Below are 27,211 nucleotides of genomic sequence, written 5' to 3'. Positions count from 1 at the left end.
ATGCCCATGTTAAGAACATAGCGGGCATTATTAATAAGCACTTTACCAAGCAGTTACCAAGAGATCTCCTCCTGAAAAAACAGGACAATTATGAGAGGCCACATAATTGTGAATGGGTAATAGTTAATCAAGAATTGGTTTATTTCCTTGATGTGTTATGAACCATTTTTTAAAATCCATTTCAACATATGTGATGTAGGTTGAGGAAAACAATTTTGAACCTAATGTGTCAAGAAAATGTCAGACCTCAAATAAGAAATCATTTTCCATCATACATGTAATTGTAAAGACGAGACATGAGGGAGTAAAAAAAACAGAATATAATGTGTAAATTTCAGGAGGATGATAATGAATGTTTCTTCCAGATGGGAAAGGCTAGTGATGAGGAAGAGCATTCCGTCCCCCCTCCACCTGCCATTCAGACCCCCACTCGCAAGGATCACTCGTTAGGATCATGAAAATTGTCATCTCGTCTCCCTCAGACCACGAACAATCTCCTGCTGACAATTTTTTGCTAACAAAGTTTCCTGAACGAACATGAAAATTGGTTTCTCATCTCATTCAGAGTGCCAATGATCTCCCGCTATAGATATGAAAATTGACTTATTGTCTGTCAGTGCTGTCAGATGTTGTGTGAAGGTCTGGAAGGTGTCCACTTTCATAATTTGGCAGTAAGTTTGCTCAGACTTCGCTTAGGACCTACAGGTGTCTTATACTGAATGCAGTTCACTACGTCACTGGTGTCTTTGGCAGAAATCTGTAAAAGCTATTATAATAGATATTTCCAAGGGGACAATATTCAGAAAACATAGTTCATCTATAGTGGACAACTGTGTCACGGGAAAAACTGTATTTGGCAAAGTGTCAAATTAAGATGGCTTCAATAAACAAATTATCTACAATGTTTTTATATGTCTGGATGTCAACAACATAATGCTAGTACATTTTGAAGTATTTTTTCTTAAATTTTCACTTTACCCTTATAGTATGTTTTGCTTATGTTGTCAAAAGGCGACAGCATATCCGCTTATCACCTCAGTGGTGGATTTGGTAGAGGGTGGGTCTTAACTCCCCTCTTGAGTTCCTAAAAAAACACACTAAAAATGACCTCTTGCTTCTGCTGATCTCAGCAATTGACAAATAATGCTGATGTTGAATGATGCTGTTGAATCAGTGTTGTTTGACTTTTGTCATGTTTGGCATACTTTACTAATAAAGGAATACAAAGTTTTGTTAGAGCCTGAAAGTATTCTCAAAGAGTTGTCTGGCCCAAGTCCCCATGGATGGTGTGTAAATTGCTGTGGAACGCATGTCACTATGAAGCCAGAGTCACCTATGGGGCGCACATTACCTATAACTTCTACTGAAGCAGAAAGATCTATCTCTGTGTTGAGATTGTTAAAGACACACATGAGGAATAGAATGACCAACACCAGGCTCTCTGCTCTCACCTCGATGAAACAGAAACAGGTGACAGTATGAAAGAACTCTGGGCAATAATCTACTTATTTCATGAGGACGATTTCCCTAACTTGTGCAAATTGGCTGGCATAGCACTTGCCCTCCCAGTTCATACTGCAGATGTAGAACGTGGCTTCAGTGCCCAAAATATAATCAAAAGCAGTCTCAGAAATAGACTGATCAGTTAAAATTTACAAATGTTGATAACCACAAAACTAAATGGACCCCTTCTCAGGATTTTGACTAGGGTGCAATTTTTTTTAAGAAATAAAACTTGTTTTATGGAAATAAAAAATGTCATTCATGATGTGTCCCTTGTTTTGAACCTTGTGTCTCATATTTTTATAAAACAGGAGATGCATAGACAACTGCATGTAGGAAATGAAGAAACTACAGTAGGCCTTCTCATAGTACCAGTCAAGGTTAAGTATGTGCATGGGAGGAAACAAGTGCTGACACATGCTCTATTGGATGGTGGGTTAAACACCACCTTTTGCACCGAGTTAATGGAGAAGCTAGGAGAGTCAGGAAGTGAAACAACACTACACTGACCACTTTACGCAATGAAAAACAACCAGCAGTCTTAGAAGAAAACTGCAGAATACAGTTGCCTCAAGTTCTCACTAGAGAAAAACTGCCCATATCACTTGAAGACAAAGCAAATGCAGTTATTCTCCAATCTATACAAATGCTTTTTTGAAGAACTGGAAAAATTGAAGAATTGAAAAATTGAAATTCCCATTGACGAGAGTGTTACACCAGTGGCACAGCAGCTGCGAAGAATTCCTTTTGCTCTTTGTGAGCGATTTGAAAAGAATTTGGATGAACTAGAAAACTGTGACATAACTGGGAAAGCGACAGGTTCGTCATCATGGGTATCACCTGTGGTACTTGTCCCTGAAGGAGAGAATGACATTAGACTTAGTGTAGACATGTGTGTTGCCAACACGGCTGTGAAAAGGGAAGACATTCCCATTCCTACTCTGGAGGAAATGCTCTACAGAGCTCTGTTAGTGCTTAAATTTAAAAAAAAAGGCATCAGAAGATAGACCATTGTGTATCTTGCTGAGCAGATATAATCATTGGTGGATAAGGTCCCATACTATGGCCTAATATGCATCCAAAATTCACTTTGGATAGCATTTTTTAGTTAAAAACTTTTCAATAGCCTTGAGAATACCAGCTAGTTTTCCACGTGGAATTGTAAAACATTTGGACAAAATAAACTCTAATTTTCCTCAAGTTCAAGAACATGATCCTGCTTTTTTATCAGCTTACACATGCAACTACATTACTACTAATGCAATCCATAGTAATTATACAAACTGATTTTTCCTATAGCATATTAAATTATTTCCTTTATCCCATGATATTACACTTCAGGTATTTGCACCAGTTCTTTAACTTCGGTGATACAAGTTAGCCATTGGTATATATGTATGAATGTCATGAACATACAATTAAAGCAAACAACAGCTTAACATGAAACTGATTAGCTTAAAATTGAATTATTCTCATATAAATCCTCAGCTTCAACTTCCCCCAAAAGTCTGCTGTACTTTGATGATTAAGGAATCCAGCTTGTCCCCTGCTATGATCATAACTCGTCGGAATGGTTCAAACTCTTCCTCTTCATCATCCCACTGTCCACCTACCACACCATCACGCTCACTGGCCACAGAGTAGTCAAATGACAACACAGACTCCTGGAAGTAAAGTCAACAAAACAACAATTATTACTGTAACATGAGTTGGCATGACACTGTTGCCATCAGAAATACTTTTTCTCCTAATATGGTGATAAATATTATATAACAGCTCTTTTGACATGGGTATCTTCTATCTGAATGAACTGACAATCATAATATTTTAAAATAAACGCTATATCCTGGCCTTAACCCAAAACAAATATGCATTCTTATTCCTTTTCCACCACCAGCAACACTTAAAATTTCCCTTAATTTAATTTAATTTAATTTAATTTTTTAATTTTTTGTAAAAAAAATTTACCTCACTAAACAATTCTTCCTCTGGATTAAGAAATGTTATTTCATCTGGTGTTTGTGTTTTATTTTTGCCTTTTTTCTTCTGATTTGAAGGCTTGGTTTTGTATGTCTTTGCTACCATCAAAAAGTAATCAAAACTGTATTTCATTTTCTTCTTTACAGCTCTCTCCATTTCTTTTCTGGAAAATTCAAACCATGCACATAACTGAGACTCGTGTTTCAGCAAGACAAACATTTGAAAAATTTTATTATGATTAACACCAGAGCTCTGTTAGTGGATATCACTAGAGCTCTGTTATTATTTGAATTAACATCAACCAAATTACCCCCCCCCCCCACCCCCCCACCCCCACACACACACACATGCAAACACTAATATGTAATAATTAAAGCCTTGGACAGGTTTTTTAACATACATTAACAATTAACTTCGCAACATGTGATTTTGTTTGCTAAAAATTAATTTCACATTTCACACCCAACTAACCAAAATGACATTGTGAGCTGTCCATATATAACTGGACCCATATTGAATGATTACTAGTGTTACATACTTTAAACTTTGGAACATTGGTGTAGCTATCTGTGGTGGTATATTGATCAGTCTCTCATTAACTAGGTAGCCCACTTGTTTGTTAGGGTCCTCTAAGAGAGCTTTGAAGTACTGCTGCTGTTTCTGTTCACATGCCTGACACTTTCCAAGGAGGTAGGAGTGGAGCTGCCGCACACTCTCAGCATCCTAAGACATAGTGATTTCAGTGATTAAAATTATGGCAATGAAATTGGCATGAAATTTATTGATGGGTAACATGAAAGAAATGTATACAATTTGCATCGTTATTATTAAAACTGAGCATATTCTATATAAATAAGAATGGAAATGGCAAAGCCTGATTTACAATGAAACACACCTACGGCCAAAAGAATAATAATAAAGGTCTATTCAAATATGTATCAGAAAATATCACCTTTTTCTCAGTCAGGTTGATTGCTGAAATAACCCCAAATACATCATCCCCATCATCACTGTCACTGTCATCTTCCTCTGGTACGTCTACTTGCTAAAAGTATATAAACATGTACATATATTTCCTGTGCAAAAACATTTGTTTTGTGTTTCTCAATTGAAGTTTTACTTTTTTCACTATTTTTAAGTATACAGTCATAATTAATTTTAGAAAGTTAAATATGACAATGCTAATTTTCAAGCTGTTGCTTAGTAAAAATGCTCTTTTAGTAAGCACTCACCTTTATTACACTTCCAACATAATTCTGTGCAATGATCATATCAGCCAATTCTGAGAGATTGATGTTTGCTTTTAGATACACCTGTATATAGAAACAAAATATTATGCATTACAAAGTGAAGCAATGGTGTACTGCAGCTTTAAGTATCTGCAGAAAAAAAAGAGTGAAAATACCAGCAAATTCTGCAAGATTGCTGTTTGCTTTCAGATACACCTGAAATACAAAAACAGTCTTTCGCATTATAAAATGAAACAATGGTATACTGTTTTTGGTATCTGCAGATAAACAGAGTGAAAATACCAGTTTGTCTTCTTAAGTGTTAAGGCTACATTTAAAATAAAATAATGCTACTATAACACTTATTGTTCCATTATACGGTTTATTTAATACCTGTTGCAAAAGCTGTCGTATCCCATGGAAATCACTGTCTTCAGCATTACGAGCTTCAAATTCGACCTGAACTTCCTGTAAAGCAAATATATAATTTAATATAAATACAAAAGTCTTTATGTTTAAAAAATTTTATATGAGAATCATCAAACAGTCTAGGGCACTGAAAATTGAATTTAGTAATTTTGCGGGGCCGTAGCAATAGTCCGAAGATTCAATAGTCCGACGGTTTATTGGTCCGAATGTTCACTATAGAACCTTCGGACTAATGATAGGTATATCACAATCCGCTAGGGGCGCTACAGTCGTAACTGTCCAGTGGCAGTGAAGTGTAAAACTGAAGTCGGCCTGCTGACAGCTCGCCTATGGCACCCCTTTTTTAAATCTCTCTTTTAGCGCCGCGTAAAAAAACTAATACAAGCCATTAACTAAATAAGCTGTAAATCAAAGAGTAAAATCCGGTCACGTGATTTTCCCGTGTTGCAGTCTTTGAGAAGTTTCAGTTCAGGGTGTTTGAAGTTTTGCCTCGACAAAATGCTCAAAAATGTCAGGGAAGTACTGGTTTCAGTTTTTTAAAATTTATATCGCATAAAGTTTATGAAATTTGCAATATTATGTAAAAAAATCATGAAAATTAAACCATGCGAAGTATAGTTTATTTGATGCGCAATATTTATAGTGCTTGATCTGCACGGAAGCCATCCCAGCCATGTGCTTGTGCGGTCGCCAATTTGGGTTTGTTTCCAGGTCATTAGATTAACATACAGCCATAATTGCCCTAATTGGTCACAAGCAATTTGAGCTGCAGCTACAGCTGAGTGATCACCGCTGGTCAGTAGTGACAGGTTTTAAGCTGAAAAGTGTGGACACTTTTGGTGCATTTTTGCAGTTAAAAAACTTCAATATCTTTGTTGCTTGTAGTAGGGAGCGCAGACGTCCCTAGGTGGCGTTAGTTGTTCTATTTCGCGAAGCGCCATTAAAACTGTCCCCAGAGTATCAGATTTCAACCCGCTCTCACAATGCACGGCGTGTCTCAACTACTGCATCGGGAACAACCCTACCTTAACACGTGATAGAGAACAGCTGTTACTTCCTTTTGGGTATTGTTTTCGCGATCTACGAGAGGTCAGAAGTGAAAATTTTTAAGGGCAAACTTTTAAACTGATTTATTTTTTGAAGTCGGCAAAGGGCGGCAAGACAAAATATATGCCATGTAGAAGAACAAGGACTAAGGTTTCTAACCAACATTTCAGATTTTTGGGCAAATTTGGGCAAATATTTTTTTTGTAATTTATTTCAACGCCCCCCCCCCCTCTCGCACACGCTTGTTGACCGCAGCCAGTCGAGGTCAATTTTTACTGCGTACGCTTAACAAAAATGTTACATCGCTTGCATACATCAGTTAGAAGTGATAATAACAGAGAAAATCCTGATTGTGATGAGTTTGTTGGGAATCATGGTGAAATGCACTAAAAAGTTAAAGCCTGAGTGGACTTTGACAAGCTACTTTGACATAATTATTTAACTCTGAGCAGGTGTTTTCATCCGTTTTGCGGCATCAATACATTGAATAATCCTGACTCTTCTTCTTGGTTGTCTGGTTTAGCAAGGAGTTGTAACTTCTTGGGTTTAGCGTCTCTGACTGATTATAAAGGTCTTAATGGGGCCTTGACAGATTTATTATTGATTAATTAATTAATTTTTTTTTTTTTTTGGTGTGTGTGTGTGTGATTTACGTATGCTGTTTACACATCTTTGCCAAAGACTTCAAATGACCTGGAAGGTGTGAATATTGTTAAGTCCCTTTTGGAAATTTCTATGTACATGTAGGTATTTGTGTGAAGAACTTTAGATTTAAGTATATGTATATAATTATATTTATATCTAGAACTTTAGGAGATGGACGTACATCGAAATAAAATTTAAAAAAATTTTTTTTGAGGAAGCCAACAAGACACAATAGGTTATCCATTTTTTTTTTTTTTTTGTGATTTACTAATGTTGTTTTTATATATCTCCGTGCCAAAGACTTAAAACAGCTCAAGTTCCCTTTTAAAACTTACTGTCATTTGTATTGATATATTATATTTACTTTTTATATATGTAGACTTCTGTAGTATAGTTGAACCAACAGCTTTTTAAAACTAAAATAATCAGTTTTGTGGTGCAAGAATTCCCTATAACAGAGGTTAAATCACATTTGTGTATTCTTTACTTAAATTGGTAGACAAATTGGAAGCACAAATATTGTTACAGATAATTCTTATACTTTTTCAATATAATCTTGGATCAGAAAACTCTGTTAAGTCACATGAATTTAAAAAATTAAGTCTATCATTCATACGTGGCAAGTTAATTTTCAATGATATTTAAGCTTTAAAACATTTATGCATTACTAGTAGGTTTAAATAGTAGTATCACAGGTGCTACATGTATATAGCTTGATTTATTTTCTTTCAAGCTCACCAGATATTGTTTTCTGACATGAAATATATAATTAAATTTTGGTTTATACTAATATCAAGACAACTGCTGGAGAGAGAGAATTTTATTACAAACTGCCTTATCAGCATTTATAAGCAGGGGTGATGGAAATATGCATGGGGGTATGCATCCTCAGAAGTGGGGGCATTTTTATTTTTTGCAGGAAGTTTATCATAAAAGAAAATTATGTGCCATGTACATACTATACATATGTGTTCGATAATAAGGAGTATATATGCAAGAATAACCTTATGATCCCCAGGGTGTGGGTTGTTCCTAAGTTTGAATGATTGTTTTTTTTTCACAATGACAATTTGCCACTTATACCATTAATTTTGTACTAATACTCATATGTAAGACAACTATTCTGCCAAGAGTTTTAGTCTTGTTGATTAATAAAACCTAAGAAATGTGTATTTTCTAGCATTTACCGTCAAAAAATCCTTCATTTTGCTTAATTCACATGCACATAACTCTGCTTAGGAAAATGCTAGAACCAAAATTTAAACTTTGGGTTAATGCCCAACTTCTGTACTTAATGTGTGCCAAATTTCAAATGTCTGTGACAATATTAAGGGGATGAAAAATGATGGGGGCAACTTTTGTCTCATTTTTGAAAATGGCGCCTGAAAAAAAGAACAAACATGGTGTTACTAAAACTTGAATAACTTTTGATCTAAATGAGATAGATTAAAAATTCAAATTGATTATTCATACTCAAATGTGTGGCTATCTGTGCACCAAATTTCAAGTCTCTAGCTCACTTAGAAAAATATCATGTGTGCACCCTACTTGTAGGAATATTTAAAAAATTCCAAGTGATTTCATCCGGTTTTTGCATTACCTTTCAGATGATATAAGTATTATAATTTTCTGATCAGTTTGAAAAATTTTCTGATATACCTACTAATGAACCCTTGATTAAAAAATCAATGAAAATGTTACCACTTTTCGAACCAGTGAACCTTCGGACCAATGAAACTTCGGACTATCGAGACGCCCCCATACACACAGCTTCAAAATCATCAGTAGAATAAAAGGGGCATTGTTCAAAGACACCAAATACCGTAATTTAGAAAACGCCAAAGACCTATTGGGGGATGGAGGTCGGATACTAAGTCTCAACTAAGTGACACGTGCTGATACTGTGGGAGGTGAATATTTCATAATTTAAAAATATACCTGGTTGATGAACTGTTTTTCCTCTTCATCTAGGTCGTCACCATCATCTCCAGACCAGAAATCATCTTCCATATCTTCTTCATCGTCACCTTCTGCTTCATTTCCACTGACATTTTTGTCTTCCGCAAGCGCACGCTTTTTGCTGGGGGCAGACATATTTGTTTTACAAACGAGATTAACAGCAGACGAACTGAAAGCAAAAGGTGATTAAAAGTGAAAGAAGACGCTTCATTCAATAAACACTTAAAAATAAGAAAACTAATGGTAAGTAAGATTTTTCACATAGGGCTTACCATTAATCAACCTTTAAGTATCGTAAACCCAAATTTAACAACTCTAGCTTAATTCCCGTAAACGGCCTTGAAAACGCGAGGTCACGAGGTTTCACTAAAATGAATTCTTCCTGTCGGCGGGAATGCTAAGTGAAAAGAACACATAAAGGGGTTAAAAAGACATGGCTTCGGGAACAAGAAAATCGGGTCGGTTTTCTTCGGAAGCCCCAGATAACACTATAGCCGATATATGGGTTGTAAGTGGAAAACATGCTGTTTAATTTTGTTGCATCTTAAACCGGTAGACACGAACTTCATAGGCATAGTTTACACCGAGTTTTCACTTCTGTGAAAATTTCAGTATGCAACTACTAAAAAGGTTTTCATATTATAGTACATTGAATTCTAAGTATATAATAAAGATATACAGTATATATTTGTTTAATTTACATCTAAGAGAGTACTCACAAGGTCTAAAGAATTGCCAAACGTTAATCTTCTATAATCAATGATCATACTAAAGTGTTCAGTACAGTGCAGTTCACTAGAGAAAAGAAATCCGGAGGCCAGGAAATGCTGAAAATGATCATTTGCAAGAAAAAGGATGAGATGATAGTGAAATATATTACTGACTATCAATATAAATCATGTACTGTATAAATCCTCGTGCCTCTTCTTAAATGTCTGATTGGAGGGTGACCTGCCAATTTATAAACAAACCATACAGATTTGTAGTTGTATCAACAGTCATTTTCTCCAGTGTACCATTGTGATGTATTGGGCATTATAGTGTAAGCGGGATAATAACGACAACTGGGGTTTTCAGATAAGTTTATTCTTGGTAATCAAAATAAGAATTAAAATAAGACTAAAATTAAGGCTTCCAGAGAATCCTGTGCTTTCATAAAAGAATAAACCCGCTTACGGCACATCAAAGACTAACATCAAACAGAACAAAAACTACACATCAAAAACGCCGAGCGCGTCACGGCCTCCACGAGTGTGCTGCGTCGTGTGCGGCCGATGACGTGGCTCACGACGTTCTGCGTCGTCAGTGGCGACGACGACATTGCATCAAAAATGTACAAGACAAAGAACAAAACAGGGTACAATAGCATGACCTAAAAATCAATTCTCCATTCAGTACTCCCAGCGCCAGGCTGCAGGACAGTTTGACCCAGAAGAAATGAACAGAAATATTGACAGAAGAAGGCAGCTGAGAAATGAAGGGTGAGTATCATATGAACATGCTGTATCCTACTGAACAGCAAATTAATTTAAAAAAGCAATCAGTTGGTGCAGATCTCCTGCCAAGGCAACTCAATTGTTATTTTTATTCATAAGTTAATGGATTACCACCAAAATCTTATTGCTTATATGTTAACCCATTTCTGACATATTCTGAAATTTAGCAAAAACCAACCATATTTTTTTAGTTAGGCCGTTAACTATCAAACCTATAATGGCAAAAATTACCTGAGCAAAGGTTATTATGTTGGTGGATATGTATATATATATTATTGCTCAAATTTCCACCAACTGTATATTTATACATATATAGGGCTCCTTGTTTTTCACTTTAATTAAAGAAAACATGTAAAAGTGTGATTATGAATAAACAAGAGCTCTCATTTAACACTTTAAAAAAATTAAATAAGTAAAATATCTTAGTTTAATAGTTGTCTTTCTTTTCCAAGGTGGTACTAGGTAAATTGATTCTCTTTTCTTAATAGCTCAAACAGACAGTCATTTGGAACTCTGCTAACAGAAAATCAGTCGCCAAAAACAAGAAGTCAACAGAGAAGTGCTAATGTTAATGTACAGAGATGTATCCTTTATGTTGAGAAAAAAAATGTTACATATTCTACTATCACCTGTTAAGACTAGGAATAATTAAATATAAATGCTCTTACTTTCATTACAAAAACCTAAATATTTTAAAGGGATATAAAAATTTGTATTCTGCACAGTCATTGTATAAGAACATGAAATTAGATTGTCAACATAATTGAACAGAGTGTTTAAAACAAATAAAACAGTATGGGTGTAGGTTTCATAGTTGTATCCTTGACCAAGTATTTTCCAGCTTTACAGTTGCTTGATGAGGCTGTGGGGACTCCTGGGCCTCTGCTTAGATCTGCCAGGAAAACTCCCCTTAAACATAGCTCATGTAAGTTTACCTTTGTAAACATCTTATTTTCAGGTAGCTGTTTTACCAAGATGAAAATAAGACTTAAAGTAAAGGATTTTATTTGTTAGGAACATTTTATCAAAATAAAAATTGTTTCAGTATACACCAAGAAGAGTATTCACACATATACATGCTATCATGCGTGCACATATGTGTGCTAAAGAGTGTAGTCAAATGTTAGCCATTATTTCTGGCTTTTCACATGTCATTACTTTTATTGCTGATCATATAAAACAAAGAATCAGAATAAGTATAAATTAAGTAATTTAGCAGTGCACTAACTGTACACAGACAGATTGCACCTAGTATCTTTTATGTCATTTATCATTAGACACTCCTAAGCCCATTCCTACATCTGCCAAGTTTGATGTCTCTGCCACACTTGGTGCCACACCAGGACAGTCCATGATGATGGGGACTCCTATGTCCCTCTCACAGGTATGTTGTTATCTTATTGGTATATTTTGACAGTGTGATACAAATTAAATACAGTCTTGCAGAGATCTGTGAGAAATTTTCACATCTATTTTAATATGACACCCTAGCAATTTCTTTTGATCAAGAATTTATATATAATTTTGCATTATTGCTATTCTTACTCTTATTTTGATCTGTAAATGATTTTATAATTTTCTATTGTTTAGATATCTAGAGTAGGTGAAAGTTTCAGTGACAGCTTGGGCTTCACTCCATTACGAACTGGTGCTCAAGAGGTAAGTCTTGAAACTTAAAAAAAAAGATCATTTGATTTTTTAACCTTAGTCCAACTTTTTTTTCCTTTAAACTTATTTAATCTCTTTATCTTTCATGAATAAGACAGTGTGAAAATCACCATTCAAAATTCTTTGATGCAATATTCTAAAAAGAGGTGGCAAGAAGTTTTGGGTGACCCTGTGAATAGAATTTTTTCTGGTAACCTTTGTAATCTCATTAAACATTCTTTGTCTCCTGAGTGAGATTCAATAGCTCTTGTCCTAAACTGACGTAATTTTGTGGATTTTTTTTTTCTCTATAGCCTCATGGTATGGATGAGGACATTACCACCACCAATGTCGCCTTGCTTCTTGAGGAAGATCCAGGACTTGCAGGTAACTAAATATTCTAAAAATGAAACTTCTTATTCCACACTCTAAGCATGTGCTATTTTCAAGTGACACTCAGATGTATTGAATTTTTACTTCATTGTTTTATTATCGACTGTCGCTATTCTCTTGTTATGTCATTGTACCAGTGACTCATGTGTGATTTGTATGAAATATTTCAGCATCAACAGGGTTATTTGGGGATTTTCTCCAGGCTGTCAAAGATCACCCTGCAGAACCTCAGGTGTTTGATCTGATAAAGAGCTATACACAGGTCTGCAGTGAACAAGTTGTTCTGCTTAAGAAATTAATTAACAGAGCCACTCCTGGGCATTCTAGGTAAGTGCTTCTTTGCACAAAGGTTGATGTAGTGAGATGTATGAGAGAAATTTATTTTTCTTATAATTTTTTCATACTAAACCTTGTGTAATTATGTTAAATTATGTTTAATTAGATAATTGCAGGTTGAAAAGGCGATGTTAACAAATGCTGTAATAAAATAACTATTTTTATTAATGATAGAACCCTGGCTTCCACAAACACATATGGATTAAAGTAAATCTTGAATGAAACTGTCTCTCTTGAATCATATAGTATTTTTTTATTGCTATAGTGTATATTGAAACTAGCATTGTTAAAAATTTCAACTTATCTCATTTTATTTGTAGATTCACTAAAACCATAGATGTGTTGAATATACTTGAACAGGAGAAGAACACATGGGCTTTGGTTGGGTCTCTGTTTCGAGACCGCCTGGAAACTGAGGTCAAGGGGGATCAGGAGGATATGATAGTGGACCAACTGGTCAGTAGCATACTTCCTGTCCATCAAATTGTATTTGTGATTATGCATATTTACTTTGCCTAGGTAAAGCAGAGTATTTTGCATTTGCTTAGTACATATTTATTGATCATGTGGTTTTTTACTAGACATAGTAAAATTTAAGTTTAATTAAAATGAAAATATGATTAGTGACTGTCACACCTGGTTGTTATACAAAATTGTTATTGGAAGATTTGATTATTGAAAATCTTCCAACACAGGGAAAAAAGATGAGTGAGAAAGAAATCGTGGACAGACTATATGAGACAGACCACAGTTTAAGGCAGGGTCAGCTGGTGATTGACTGGTTAGAACAAGTGGCTGCTGGAGAGCTGGAAAACTATTATGACAAAGTGGAGTTCTTTTCAGACCAGTCTGTTACATGGTAGGTTTGCGAAACATACTAGTGTTTCAGAACTGTGGTGCTATTGAAAATGTGAAATAATGAATAATATATTTTCTTGCTGTATTTTATCTCAATGCAAAGTGAATTAAGCATTTTCATTCAATTTATAGGTTTGAATCAAGTCTTGAACACAAGGTAGACCTAATGAAGGATTATGTAAAATGTTGTTGCTAACTAAAACTATATTTTCAGGGAGAACACACTTCATTCCTTACAGCAAAGAGCTGGGGCTGTTCCAGCAGGCTACGACAGACCAATTGTGGATAAAATGGTGAGGGGAAAAATATCTGAAAATTATCTCAGTTTAGAACTTAAAAGTATTTTCACTGTCCATCAGGGACAGAGAAATTATGTCATATTGTTTTGGAATTTTTACGTCATGGATTTTTTTGACTGGTCATATAAGCATAGATTGAATATTTGTAATGCTTGCTCCTCTGATGTTCATTGTAAATTTGCACATTTAGATTGAATAGCTTGTCATTTGTTGATCTTAGGACCCTGATGCTCCAGTCAGACAGAAACGACCTCTAGCTGATCTTGACCAGGAAGACGAGGGTCGTTTACTTAAATACATCTTTGTTTATATCAGGGCTGGGCAATTAGATGAGGTAATTTAGTGAAATTTTCACACACACACTGCAAAGTCATGGCATTTCAAAAAGATTTTTTCATTTCTTATTGTGCTCTTGTCGTTTGATGGAATGAATAGATATGCAGCCATGTTAAAAAATTGAATTGTAGCAATCTGAATGATGAATTGTGAAAAGTAACTTTTCCTCATAATGTCAAATAAATATACCTCACTTGAAGTTTTACATTGCAGTGGAAAAGAAAACGATATTTGATTGTCTCCATTTCTTCTAGCTTCATCATAGAATTCAATATTTTGATAAAACAATTATATATATATTCTTCTATGACCCTTTAGTAATATTATAAAACACTTTCCTATTTTGACTTTAGGCTCAGCGTCTGTGCTCAAAGTGTGGCCAGGCATGGAGGGCAGCTACTCTGGAGGGGTGGAGACTGTACCATGATCCCAATTACCACAGCCTAGGCCCAGGGGGTGAGGTCTCTGCTGTGGAGGGGAATCCATACAGAGATGTGTGGAAAGCAGTGTGTTGGAGGATGGCACAGGAGGTAAGAGATGGAGCATTGCCAGGTGATGTTTCTCTTTAATGTCAACTATAATTTTCAAAGGGTCAAAGAAGGTTTTAATGTATGTATTTATTTATTTGTTTGTTTGTTTGTTTGTTTATTGAATATCAAATATTTCATGAATAGCAAATATTGCTCCCTTTTTACCATCAAAAGTATTGATTGCCTTAATAAAAAAAAATGAAGCTACCACCACATTTCATAGTAAGTGCACATTTTGCAACATTTGCATAGTTAACTTATATACAAAATTGAAAATAAAAATGTTTAAGTATTTTTCCAATCTTTTTTTATCATATGCAGCCCTGAATAACATTAGAAGCTTAAAAATCACTTAAAGGACATTTTTTTCTAAGAAGGCCACATTTGCATAGGTTTTGATATCATTTGTGTTAATGTGCCTACAGGACAGATTTAACCTGTATGAGAAAGCCACATATGCAGCACTGAGTGGTAACCTGAAAGAGCTTCTTCCTGCCTGTGAGACATGGGAAGATTGTCTGTGGGCCTACTTCAAGTGTATGGTGGATGCCAGGGTGGAGCAGGAGATCAGAGTGGCCACTATGACTGACAGACCTCTGGAACAGCTGCCTGGAGCCTTCTGGGATAAAATGCATGTTACATTATTATTTGAAAAATGATATATAAGAGTGTAATTGTTTGTGAACCAATTAGATTATTTTGTTATTGGACTGCTGTTGAAGCTGTTTATGTTAAGACAGTGGTTCTATATGAGAACATGTGTCATCAAAAAGGATTTTAGGAGCCTATCTTTTGGATGGCATTTCCCTCTTAAGTGTATTTCAAAAGGATGCACACAGAAAGGTTAAGAATTTTTGTAATAGTACAAACTGAAATACTTATTTTTATCATTCAGGCATGAGATTTTTCCGTCTTTTGGCGGAATTCCGACTTTTTTCCTTCAAAAATGTCATTTTTTTATATCATTGCAAATCCGTTGAGAAAATTTCAGGGGGGGGGGTAGGGGTACCCTTCCCTTCCCCGGCGAGACCCTTCACTCATCGGCACTCGCATGTTTTCAATTTTGACCTTGCCGAAAAACGTTACCAACCGTACATATATATCGATTCTGGGACGCACTGTTATCAAGGGGGAAACTTTTGCGACATCTATACGACATTTATACAGTCATTGAATGCAATTACCGTAAAACGGCCTGTATCCTGTTCATATAGCGCTGCGCGGTTTTTTCCATGTGGTATCGTGTGTCGCTTTTGCGTTTTGGAAAATGAAGCTACTTGAGGCCGGTGTAAACGACGATAGAGTCAGAGAAATCGATAAAGGGATTAAGAATAAATTCAGGTAGGTTGTTTTACTAGATCGGTTGTGTGTATGTCGTATGAAGACATTGAACTTGCATTTGAAAATTTGTCGAGTTGTCGACTTGTCGCTCGTTTACGTGTGCGTTAAGATTTTTCTTCGAAAAATCTTTCAGACTTTTTTATCAAAACCAAATCTCATGCCTGATCATTAGATGGTCGTGCATACTTGGGAAAGACCATAAGCAACAGAAACTCGACTATATTTTTATTTTATTTATTTATTTTTTATTATTATTTTTTTTATTATTTTTTTTTTGGGGGGGGGGGAGAATTTGAAAATTTTATTGGTTTTAATAGCACAATTGGAAAGGTTACTTTCAAGACTTTATGTTGAAAAAACTTTTTCATTAGGTTAACACCACAGGCAATATTTCAAGAGATTCAAGCAAGTGACAATGATGTAAGTTTTGATCCTTTCTAAAATTGTTTCTGTATCATGTATAAATACAGGAATGCTGTTATCACCAACTGTCATTTATGTAACATATATTCATATATTGATTATATTTATGAGTTCAGGATATTGTTAGTGCACATTAGAAGTGGTGGTCTTTATCATCAAGAATGGTGAAAATCTTAATTTATATGCATTGATCTGTAGATGTTCTTAACTCCTTAGCATATATTATTCCAAATGCAAGAAATATTCCTGTTTATTAGCAGATAACATTTTTGAGTCAAAATTTTTATGGGGCTTTGTGCAAACCCAGAACATAAAATGTTATTGGTTTCTCTTAATCAGCTGTCACAAAAATGTTTCAGGAGGTCAGATTGGAGGCAAATGAAAAATACCATATAATTCAGAAGTATATCATACTAGATGATGTGCCAGGTAAGATAATACAGCAGGATGTCAAAATGATTGATTGAAAACATGGGTTGTATCCCATAAACTAATTTCTCATTAATTTTATGCTGTATGAATTTTTGTAAAGAATGTTATTAAATGAATAATGAGTGTATTTTCTCACTCACCGTGCTTGTTGTTGAAAGTGTATGCTTTTTTGGCATTTTTCCCAATTTTAGATTTGGTTAATATTACTGCCATTTGTTTTTGTTTAGATTATGGCTAACTGATAATGTATTGGTTTACTTAGGTTTAATAGAAGAGATGTACAGCTGGTTGTCAAACTCTGGCATTAAGCCTCCACACCATCTTATCCGCTTCATGGCACACTTGGTACTCTTCCTCAGGACTATAGGAAAAACCACTAAAGTAAGTGTTGATTCCTGTCTTATAGAAGTCCTGCAAGAAGTAGTTGGTTTTAGTCTATATTATTACACCAAATGTTTGTTTTTCGTCCATTTTATTTCTTGGGCTAATGATTGAGGAGACAATCTTTCTTATATAAATGTACCAATTATTTAGTTACACTGCTCTTTTATGTAAGTAGACAATGTTTTGTTCCCTTTATTCACTCTTGTTCATTCTTTCCAGGAAGAGATGTGTACTTTCATCCTAGAGAGCTATGTGATGAGTTTGATAGAGGAGAAACACACCACCCTGGTTGCACATTATGTGTCCACTCTGCCTCAGGACCTACAGCTGGAGTGGTATGCTAGGTTTTTACAAGGTGAGAGCACCTGCTGCTTTTATCCTAATTTGTGAGTCAGTGCTGAAAGTGACAACCTAAGTAATAAAATACCTGTTTCATAAGAAGACTATCAAGAAGACTAACATAATTAAGGAACTGAAAAATTCTGCAGCCACTGCATTTATTTAAGCACAAACAAAAATTTAGATTTTCAAAAAATTATCCCTACTCATAAAATGTAAAGGTGAAACTTGAGTGCTGTTTACGAAATGGATATTAATTTAACTAAAATCATCTCTATAAGCAATTTGAAGCCACATATTCAACACCATATCATCTTCCCTATACTACAGGTATAGAGGACAGGGAAGCCAGGCAGCAATGTTTGGCACTAGCTGAAGAAGCTGGACTGGACATTCCCAATATAACCAAATTAGTGGTGGAGAAAATAAGAACAAAGGGCCCTGATTTTAAGATTGACCGGGATGCTGCATTAGAAGCTGCCACTACAGAGGTGTGTTTGTGCTTTATATGGGGATAACAGTGAATGTCATTTCAGCACATTATGTAGGCTGTTTGTGAAGCACAAACTTTTATCCTAAATTGAAGGATGTTTCTTAAGACTTAGAAATTACATGTTTTGATTACATTTCTTTCATTTTCTCTTTGAAATGTCAAAGTAAGATGAGGTATCTGTTGCTATCATATTCATCTCATCTATTCTGATTAGTATGTCAAAGTAATCATGTTATCAAAAATTTACAGTATTTGTTTTGTGTTGTAGGAAGACCATCAGAAGATAGAGGCAATTGATTGGCTGGTGTTTGATCCAATCCAGAGAGCAGAAGCTGTACGGCAGGCCAATGCCGTCATGAGGACCTTCATAGGTAATGCAAAACAGAGTGTCGAGTTTAAGAAAGAAAAGTACAACTCAGTCCACAGTAAGAAAGAGTCTTAATTTTAATTGAGCTTCCAACAGTTGCATTCTTTCTTTCAACTTTCTGACAAATAAAGCTTTGTATCTTTTGTTAAAGTGAAAACACCACTCATTTGTCTAAAGCATCTCTTTTTGTGCGTGTGCCTGGGTGTGTGTGTGTCATCATATTTGTTCACACTTGATTATAAAAGAGAATGTGAAGAGTTTTATTTTAATACATGTTACATATCTACAGCCTTGAAGAAGCATGCTGCAGCCAGAGAAGTGTTCAGTAAAATACCCCCTGGGTCCATAGATATAATATATAGAAATTGTCAGATGCAGGTTTGTGTTTACATTAAATGAGTTACACGTATTGAAGTGTTAGAAGACTGATACTTATATAATTCAAAGTTTTTCATTGACTTATCATCTTTCACCTCAGAAAATAAAGAGGAAGTAAAAATGAAGAACAAGTAAATAAAGAAAATTTGCTTCTTCAACTATCAGAACAATAATTACATAAGATTTATTTATTTAATTTATTTAATTTGAATTTATTGTAATATTTTCCTTTTTTTATCAAGCATGGCACCACAGAGTTACCAGCAGAAGATGACAATGCAATCAGAGAATACTTGTGTCACAAGGCCTATCTGGTGAGTGAAAAGGAGATTAAATTGATGGATATAGTATGTTATTTTAAAGTGTATGAAGAAATTTAAATTGAATTGTGTTGCTTATTTGAGTATAAATGAGTTTTATGGATACTGATGTGGGCCTCAATTTTTCTGTGATAATTTGCTGACTTGCAAAAATATTGTGTCATGTATCTGATCTCCAAGGTACCACATAATTTTTAAGTGATAGTTTAAACAAAATGTTGACTAGAAATGAGTTTATAGTAAACACCATGCAGATAGTTTTGTGGCAAAGAGACTAGTATTTCTTCATCACTTTAGGATGCCCATGATTCTTTTAATGACTGGTTTGAGCACTACCACAATGCAAAGCCCAGTAAGCCAGATGTTCCTCAAAAAGCCAGCTTCACTGAGAGGGTGGCCTTTGAGCACAGGGAGAAACAGTATGAGGCAGATATGGATAGGTGGCGCCGCTCCCTAGAGTTGCAAACCAAAGTATGTGGGAATGTAGCTTGTACTTTACTATCTTACTTAGTTGCTTTTATATCAAAGTTGAAAGTACTTTTATGCAGGGGGTCAAAAAAAATCCAAGAATTTTCATGTTTTATAAAAGTGAATAGAAAAAAAATACAATTTGGAAAGAGTTTATGCGAAACTAAGAACCTGATAAGCTATTCATTTAAAAAATCTAAAACAGTGCCAACTAAGGTTTTTGCTTCATATAAATGAAAAATAAAAGTAAAAAAAAAGTCAGGTCAATACACTAAATAATGGGGTAATGATAATATTCTCTACAATTATCCCTCTTCTTTCAGACCACAGTGGAGAGAATTTACAATGTTTTACTATTTGTTGATGGAGGATGGATGGCAGATCAAAGACAGGTTGGTATGGAGGGTAAAGATTGATCAGTGAGACGGGAGGGGACTAAAGAGGCTGGGACAGACTGTTAAAGGTTAAGTTGAGAGCTGTATATAGGGGTGAGATGGGCAGAAAACGGTTGGGAGACTTTTCAAAGATGTTAAGCATGTTGACTGTACTGTAAGATTTTTTACCTTGATACGTAACTGAGAGATCTTTTATTCATTAAGTTTATGGCTATTTTTAAGTGTTTATAAAATGATGTAAGTCTTGAGTATTCAAAACCATACTCGTAAAGATAAGTGTTAGACTCTATGTGTACCACCTCTCACAAGAAGCTGAAATAATAAGTCACTTAAGATAAGCAGATGATCCCAAAGGTTATCATGTACTCATAGTGGCACCCTTTGACCTTGTTCTGGTTGTAAAGTAAGTCAACGCATGCAGACATATATCAAGTGTTGATTGTTTTGTATTCGGAATCACATCACTTCGTGTTGTTTCTATACTGCGTCTTGTCCAAAACATCTCTGAAATGCTAGCTCAAGTCTTTAACTATTAGAAACTGGATCAGGAATGTGAAATTTATTACTGATAGTAGTAAGGAATCCTCTTAAATGGGTTTTGTCCTAGAACATTTTTTTTTCTCTCTTCAGAATTTAAAGTTGAAGGAGCTATTGTTTCTCAAGGATTATACTTGGCTTTTCATTTATTTTGAAAAAAAAAATAGTATCTAGATCTATGAACTTGAAGCTACTAGGTCTTGTGTAATGGCATTTTATATAATTTTTCATTTTTAAAAATCTATTTAAAGCACTTGTCGTTAATTAGGCAATATTTTATTTGTAATATGTACCATTTGCTATGTCAGGATGGACCCAAAGATATGAACCGGCTGCACCAGATGAGGCTGTTACGTCAACTGTGCCTACCCACCATGTGTTTCCTCCTTCATTCCGTCCTTCATGCCACAGAACAATACAAAGAGTGCTTGCAGCTGGCTGACACTGTGGCTACAGAACAACATGGTTTGTACAAGGTAGGCAGAGCAGAGAGAGAGGCTGATGCGATATCATGTTATATTTTTATTTAACCTAACTCATTGCAAGAAAAACATTGGTTTGCTTCTTCAGTAGGATAATTGGAGCACCTTGTGGGTTGTATAGGACTTGGTTTACTTGTCTTCATGTGATGTACTATTAGCATTGTTGGGTATAGAATTTTAGATTTAACTACTATATTTTGAGCTGTAAAATATACAAATATAGAAGAAACAGAATTGAGTTACATAGGAAGTTTCTTGTTGATAACTTTTAATCTAAGGGTACTAATTCGGCACACCTTAAGTGATAACACTCTTTATTCACAGAGATAATCTGGCAAATGTTGAACCATGTCAATACTGGATTGCTGGTTTTAGAGCTAAGCATTTTACAAAATGAACTGATAATATGAAGAGAATGTGTCAAGCAGAAGGGAGATTTCATCTTAGTCCAGACATTTCTGTGCTTTTCTCTGTGATTAATTATAGCAAAAGACACTCATGTGACTCAAGTTGAGTATTACAGCTTTTATCAAATAGTTTGTGTGCCAAGATGGAAAACAAAAGTATTAGGTTGATTTGTGAGAGTAAGTTTAGGGTGTTAGCTTTACTATTATTAATCTCTTGATGTAGTTGTCAGTGCTGTATAAAATTATTTATTTGGATGAAAAATGTGTCATTAAAGGTTTTATAATGAAACAATTTGATTTCAAAACAAGTGATCTTTATCAGTGAGGTAGTCCCATCAGGTTATCATATCTGTAATTGAAAAATATGAATATAATCTTGAATATATTATAATATCACCTCACATAACAGATCAACAGGCGTTAAGGGGAATACTGTTGAAAATAATTTGTTACAAAATTATAATGACATTTATAGATGTGGTATCCACATGTTTGATCCATTCTTTTAGTAAATCTTGAGTTTATGGTTGTATTATATCAGAAGCCCAATGTTACCAGATGTTTTAGTATTTTTGAGACTATTATATTTAGATCTTATCAGCTGGTGTTATTACTGTGCACCACATGGGTTCATTTTTGCCCCGGCATCTTTTAACAAAATATGTTAAAATGGTTAAAAAAGTTACTTCATAGCTTAACTCAGTGTTTTGAATCTCAGTTGTTTAACTTTCTGCCAGGCCAGATTATAAAACTAATGTCTGCTAAAACTCAAGTTTGTGCACTTCAAGGCAGGAGTGATGCTTCATCTTTCAGGATAGACAATTTAGGAACTTTCTTCACATGAACTTTTTGATCCCAATTACTCTCAGTTTTGTGTGTGTGTAACTTAGTTTGTACAGTTCTTAATTCAAAACACATTTCTTCCTAATGGAGTGTTTACATGGTTGTTTTAAAATCCCATGTATTATTGATTTTTGTTCTTAATAGACCCAACTGGATTTGAGAGATCATGTGAAAGGGCAATCTAAATGAGCTTAGATGTTTGTAATTCCCAGAACCCTCCTGAAACATTTCATAGGTATTACAGGCATTTTGAAGTTTGAAGTACAAACAAGTTCTTAATTTTAGATAAGGCCACACTTTTTTATTTTTATGGATGACATCCTGCGCGCGCACTGATTTTCACCCGTTCTCAAAAAAAAAAAAAATTCCCCCTAGCACGCAAACGTCGTTATTGAATTTGCCAGGAAATGAGCTTTCTGCGCATGCGTATTATCGCCACATTGAAATGTGGCCGCTTTGCCGTCAAATTCATCTCTAGGATTACTTTCAAATTACACAACAATAAAAGTCTTAAAGAGAACGGGCGCCGTCGTTTTGGATTGGTATGCCATTGATATTGGGCATGGAGATATCACATTTTTACAACTGTGCGAAAGGCTGGCGGCGGCCAGCAATTATCGCCCGAAAAATTTCTGCAGCCCGGGAGCCACTGGTCTGCCGCTAGGTGGCTATTAAACAAACCGGAAGTTCGAGAATTTGAATTGGGCAATATTTTTTGAGATTTATAGGGTGTCATAAACGGTGTATTATCTCGGCTATTAACGTACTTGGGGTTACAATATGTGCATTGTCATATTGAGAAATAAATTTCGAATAATGTGAGATGACCCAAAAGTTGATCTACAGCATATTTAATGTTGAAAAATGAGTTTGAAATCGAAATTTTATTAAAGCTATTACGGAAGTTCGTTTTTGATTTTGATTTTTGTACCTATAGAGGCCTCCGCACAACTTGAAATTACTACAAGTTGTGGAAAATTTATTCAGCTTTCTGTCAATGTAAGCATGTAAAGAACTTTGCCTTAAGCTGTGAATGGCACAAATCAATTCACGGCCATGTCAGCCTGAAAACTCTCACTTACCATATCCGCATATAAGCCTCGCTTTGACTTAGTGCTTTCTCATGAGCTTCAGTCTCGTTTTAGTTTTTCCTTCACACAGTATTACTTATATAGAGCAACTGGGTATTGGGGACAATGAAATAATTTTTTTCTTGGCACTTACCACGGTGCTAATACAAATGAACTTTAACATTTTTTTTCATTGTAGATAAACCTTTTTATTACATGAGGCCAACTGATGAGGGTATTCCTTTCATTAAATATGAAAAATAACAAATGAAAGACAATTTACATTTAATCACATTGCTATATATTTTATTTTAATTTTACATAAAATTCAACTAGCCTGAAATATTTTACCAGTGAGACATGTACATTGCAAAATAGTTATTTTACATTACATTGTACATTAATTACCCAGTAGGTGATAATTCAATGCTACTTTACTTGATTGGTACACATTTATATATATTTAACCATCTAACACACAATTTCCCTTTACACAGTGGACCAGAATTTTTACAAATAATATAATTTCATAAATTTTCCCAAAGATGTCATGTTAATTTTCTTTCAGTGATACCAGGTATCAATCCATATTTGCATTTGAATAAACTTGTTTTACTTGTATTCCGATAAGTAGATATTATCTATAAGCTACACATATATAAAAAAACCTGCACAGTAAAAATAAAACAATGTATTGTTAACTTAGTTGCACATACACTTTTAACTAACTTCATGTGGTTAAAACCTAAATTGATTTCACAAACTGCATTTCTATGTACTGATAACCAATAACTATTTATATTAGCAAGAGCACATATTTTTCATCCCTTGGAAGTATCCCAGAGGTTGTGGTGTTCATTGCCACACAGCATTTGGAAATGATGGGCGCTTTTGTTATGATGATTGCACGGCAAAAGGAATAATCCTGGTCCCATTCATGCTATTCAAGCCTAGAATAAATAATAGAGTTTTTAAAAGAATATCATAAAAAAATTCTAACTACATTTATCAATTGCTCACACACATACACACTGAAATTAATCATAATTTATTGCAATCTTTGTAATAGGTAAACTGTAACAATCAATCTTGAACAGCACTATATTTACAATCTTTACCTTAAACTGCATTATTTATACTTAATTCATAACAGTGATTATTAAAAAAACATTTGAAACTGAACTTTGGGCAAATTTGCACACCCATCATAATTCAAAAACCCAATTTGAATCAAGGCATGAAAAAATTAGAAAACACATGCAAGTCAGAGCACCACATCACTATCATATGCCCTCATCATTGAAGAGCCTGTTTCATTTAATGTACATACACACATACATATATTATTCACCTTTTTTAAACTTGCATTTTTATGACATTCTTCTCCTCAAAACCCCCAACCAATGCAATAAAACTTATTTTGTGTTTACATGTTTTTTTTTCTAAAAAAATTAACACAATTGATACATTTAACCCCCCCCCCCCCCCCCCCCCCCCGCCCCCAGCAAAAAAGACATAATTTATGATTCTTATATTTCAAAACATGCCTATGGTTAGTTTACAATACTGTATCTTTCTCAACTACTGGCACCAATGCCCCCCCCCCCCCCCCCCCACCGCTTTGCAAACAAGTACTGGTACACCACGATATGCACATACGTATACGTGTATGCAGGTTGGATGACAATGTTATTTCGCAATCCACTTCATCCTTTTCACATTAAAACACGAAGAAATTGCATGAGAAGCCAAGATTCAAACATTTCACTTATACGGTGACATTCATTCCATGCATGAGACCAGAGAGCCACTGCCATCACTCGATCAACTAAATGATAGGTACCCGGCACGGTGAATATACAGCTTGTTGGAAATGTTGAAATTCTACAAATTACAGGCCATCGCACATCTTAAAAATTTGATATGTTCAAAAAATATTGCCAAACTATGAAAAAACAGGAACAGATAAAGAAAAAAACCCTTAAGCTGCATTTGGCACAGTTCAAAAGTCAATGTTTACAATGACGTTTTGTGTGCGGCCATTTTGCTAATCGCCAGTAACTTTAGAGAATACTCAGTGAAATCGATACACGAAGACTTATTCGGTGTATAAAATGTAACTTAAGCATATACTGTATTGTCCCGTCAAATTCATTAGTATTTAAATCTACTGTTCATTCCACAAACACATGTACAACTTACCTGTCTCTATGCCTTCGTCTCCCGCCAAATTTTTTTGGGGCTACCACTCCACGTTTTGAAAACGAGGCCAAATCTAATATTTTCCAAAATAACCGTCAAATCAGCCAGTGGCTCCCGGGCTGCTGTGGCATTCTGTACAAAGCAGCACATTAATACCAGGTTTTCTGTAGCGAAAAAAGGGTTGACAAGGGCGTCGAGGTATTTGGTGGCCTGAAGGTCAGACAAGCCACCTGGCAGTTTGGCTGCTTCGTGTGAGTCGAAGTAGACAAATGGCATCGTCCGAAATGACCTTTAATAGATTTGGTAGTATTAAGCATAGGCCCTATCTTTGCATCATTTTTTAACCATTTCTGTGAAGTGTTCAAAATGCTTTAATATTCTGAGAATACATATAAAGACACACTGTTTGGTTGATATTTGTTTTATTGATTGCTATACCAACTAAATGCATGAAATAACCTTAAATAGATTTGGTAATATGAAGTATATCTATTCATGACTTTTTTTTTTACATTTCTACGAAGTATTCACAATGCTTTAATATTTTGAGAGCATGGATAAAGACATAGTGTTAGTTTGATACGTGTTTCTGTGGTGAAATTTGTGTTTCCAGCTGTATGCTGACAGCATTCCTTTACTTAAGCAGTTTTTTTTTTTTTTTTTTTTTTTTTTTTTTTTTTTTTTTTTTTTTTCCCCTCTCACACCAATTTTGGGGTACCCAGAGGATGTCATCCATGAAAATGAAAAAGTGTGGCCTAAGCAGAATTTGTGCGTTTTAAATGGTATACTTTTTTAGGGGAAGTTGTTATCATTTATATATACTTTTTTCTTTTTACTGTACTTTAGTTACTGTTCAAGATTTTGTGATAAAGGTACAATAGATTGTGGTATTTAGTGAAAAAGCAGGTTATTATAGGTTCATATAAAGATGTTTCATTTATGGAAATTGGCTATTAATTGGAATTATATATATTAATCATTAAATTATAGCAGCAATGCTGATATGTAATTAATATATATATATATATATATTTACTTATATTTTTATTTCTTTTAGGTCTTCAGAAAGGATGAACTACAAAAATTACTACAGCTTCTCAGAGACTCCTCCATAGCACTGTTGGACTGTAATCTTGATCCACTAGGATATGACATGAAATAAAACTTAACAAAGTATAAAAGGTGAACATTGATGAACAATTGGCTGAACTGACCTTGAAAGTTGAACACACTAACAAAGGAAAAATTCATGAGTCAAAGCTTCTTCTTTGAATATGAACTACAGCTGTTTCAGCCATTACAGAGCGAAGTGTTCTAAGCAACCAAATGTTGAGCTATTCTTGAGGTAGTGAAGAATTGTGGCCCTTCACCACCTGAAGCCCCTTCCACCATCTTCTCAGAGGGGCAATTAGTGTAACATACTGTACAGTCACACCTTAAGGAGTCATTTACCTGTCCCAAGGATACCTTGAATATAAGAAGTGGAAATAAAAAGAGCTCTTTGTACTTTGTTTTATATGACTCACTATCTGTACATTTGAATAATTAGGTAACAACCTTATTCTAACAAAACAAGTATCTGTTCTCAACTTTGGATGGAGGCCAAAATAAATAAGATGCCCCCAGAAGTATTTTACATTTGA

General features: G+C 34.8%; 2 protein-coding genes and 1 long non-coding RNA gene across 3 annotated transcripts; 1 reads left to right on the top strand and 2 right to left on the bottom strand.

Annotated features, from left to right (window-relative positions):
• Positions 1-2,704: 2,704 nt before the first annotated feature.
• Positions 2,705-9,153, bottom strand: LOC106180840 (BRCA2 and CDKN1A-interacting protein). Its single transcript, XM_013564984.2, has 8 exons — positions 9,065-9,153; positions 8,772-8,961; positions 5,106-5,180; positions 4,716-4,796; positions 4,436-4,528; positions 4,022-4,206; positions 3,472-3,646; positions 2,705-3,167 (listed from the first exon to the last, which is right to left on the bottom strand). Exons 2-8 carry the CDS (start codon positions 8,925-8,927, stop codon positions 2,994-2,996), a joined length of 939 nt encoding a protein of 312 aa, XP_013420438.2. The 5' UTR covers positions 8,928-8,961; positions 9,065-9,153; the 3' UTR covers positions 2,705-2,993.
• On the top strand, positions 9,122-27,211 carry LOC106180839 (nuclear pore complex protein Nup107). The gene is made up of 26 exons (XM_086999477.1): positions 9,122-9,300; positions 10,188-10,273; positions 10,777-10,871; positions 11,130-11,213; positions 11,566-11,672; positions 11,879-11,947; positions 12,250-12,322; positions 12,499-12,655; positions 12,985-13,120; positions 13,360-13,523; positions 13,737-13,815; positions 14,042-14,155; positions 14,511-14,687; positions 15,113-15,318; positions 16,400-16,448; positions 16,811-16,880; positions 17,146-17,264; positions 17,487-17,622; positions 17,937-18,097; positions 18,368-18,470; positions 18,756-18,844; positions 19,087-19,158; positions 19,462-19,635; positions 19,956-20,024; positions 20,873-21,040; positions 26,626-27,211. Exons 1-26 carry the CDS (start codon positions 9,226-9,228, stop codon positions 26,728-26,730), a joined length of 2,937 nt encoding a protein of 978 aa, XP_086855603.1. The 5' UTR covers positions 9,122-9,225; the 3' UTR covers positions 26,731-27,211.
• Positions 23,640-26,256, bottom strand: LOC147764836 (uncharacterized). Its single transcript, XR_015331752.1, has 2 exons — positions 25,569-26,256; positions 23,640-24,316 (listed from the first exon to the last, which is right to left on the bottom strand). It is a non-coding gene; the product is annotated as an uncharacterized LOC147764836 (long non-coding RNA).

This window comes from Lingula anatina, chromosome 1, assembly GCF_051362555.1.
Source record: "Lingula anatina isolate TDL-2025a chromosome 1, LinAna3.0, whole genome shotgun sequence".
Lineage (NCBI taxonomy): Eukaryota > Metazoa > Brachiopoda > Lingulata > Lingulida > Lingulidae > Lingula > Lingula anatina.
This window is presented reverse-complemented; position numbering and strand designations above follow the sequence as displayed.

Coding starts and splice junctions, on each gene's coding strand:
- LOC106180840 (XM_013564984.2), bottom strand. CDS start 8,927: ATGTCTGCCCCCAGCAAAAAGCGTGCGCTTGCGGAAGACAAAAATGTC. Junction 5,181..8,771: donor AAAAACAGTTCATCAACCAG/GTATATTTTTAA, acceptor TTTGCTTTACAG/GAAGTTCAGGTCGAATTTGA. Junction 3,168..3,471: donor AGGAAGAATTGTTTAGTGAG/GTAAATTTTTTT, acceptor CTTTACTTCCAG/GAGTCTGTGTTGTCATTTGA.
- LOC106180839 (XM_086999477.1), top strand. CDS start 9,226: ATGGCTTCGGGAACAAGAAAATCGGGTCGGTTTTCTTCGGAAGCCCCA. Junction 11,214..11,565: donor TCCCCTTAAACATAGCTCAT/GTAAGTTTACCT, acceptor ATTTATCATTAG/ACACTCCTAAGCCCATTCCT. Junction 18,098..18,367: donor TAGAAGCTGCCACTACAGAG/GTGTGTTTGTGC, acceptor TTTGTGTTGTAG/GAAGACCATCAGAAGATAGA.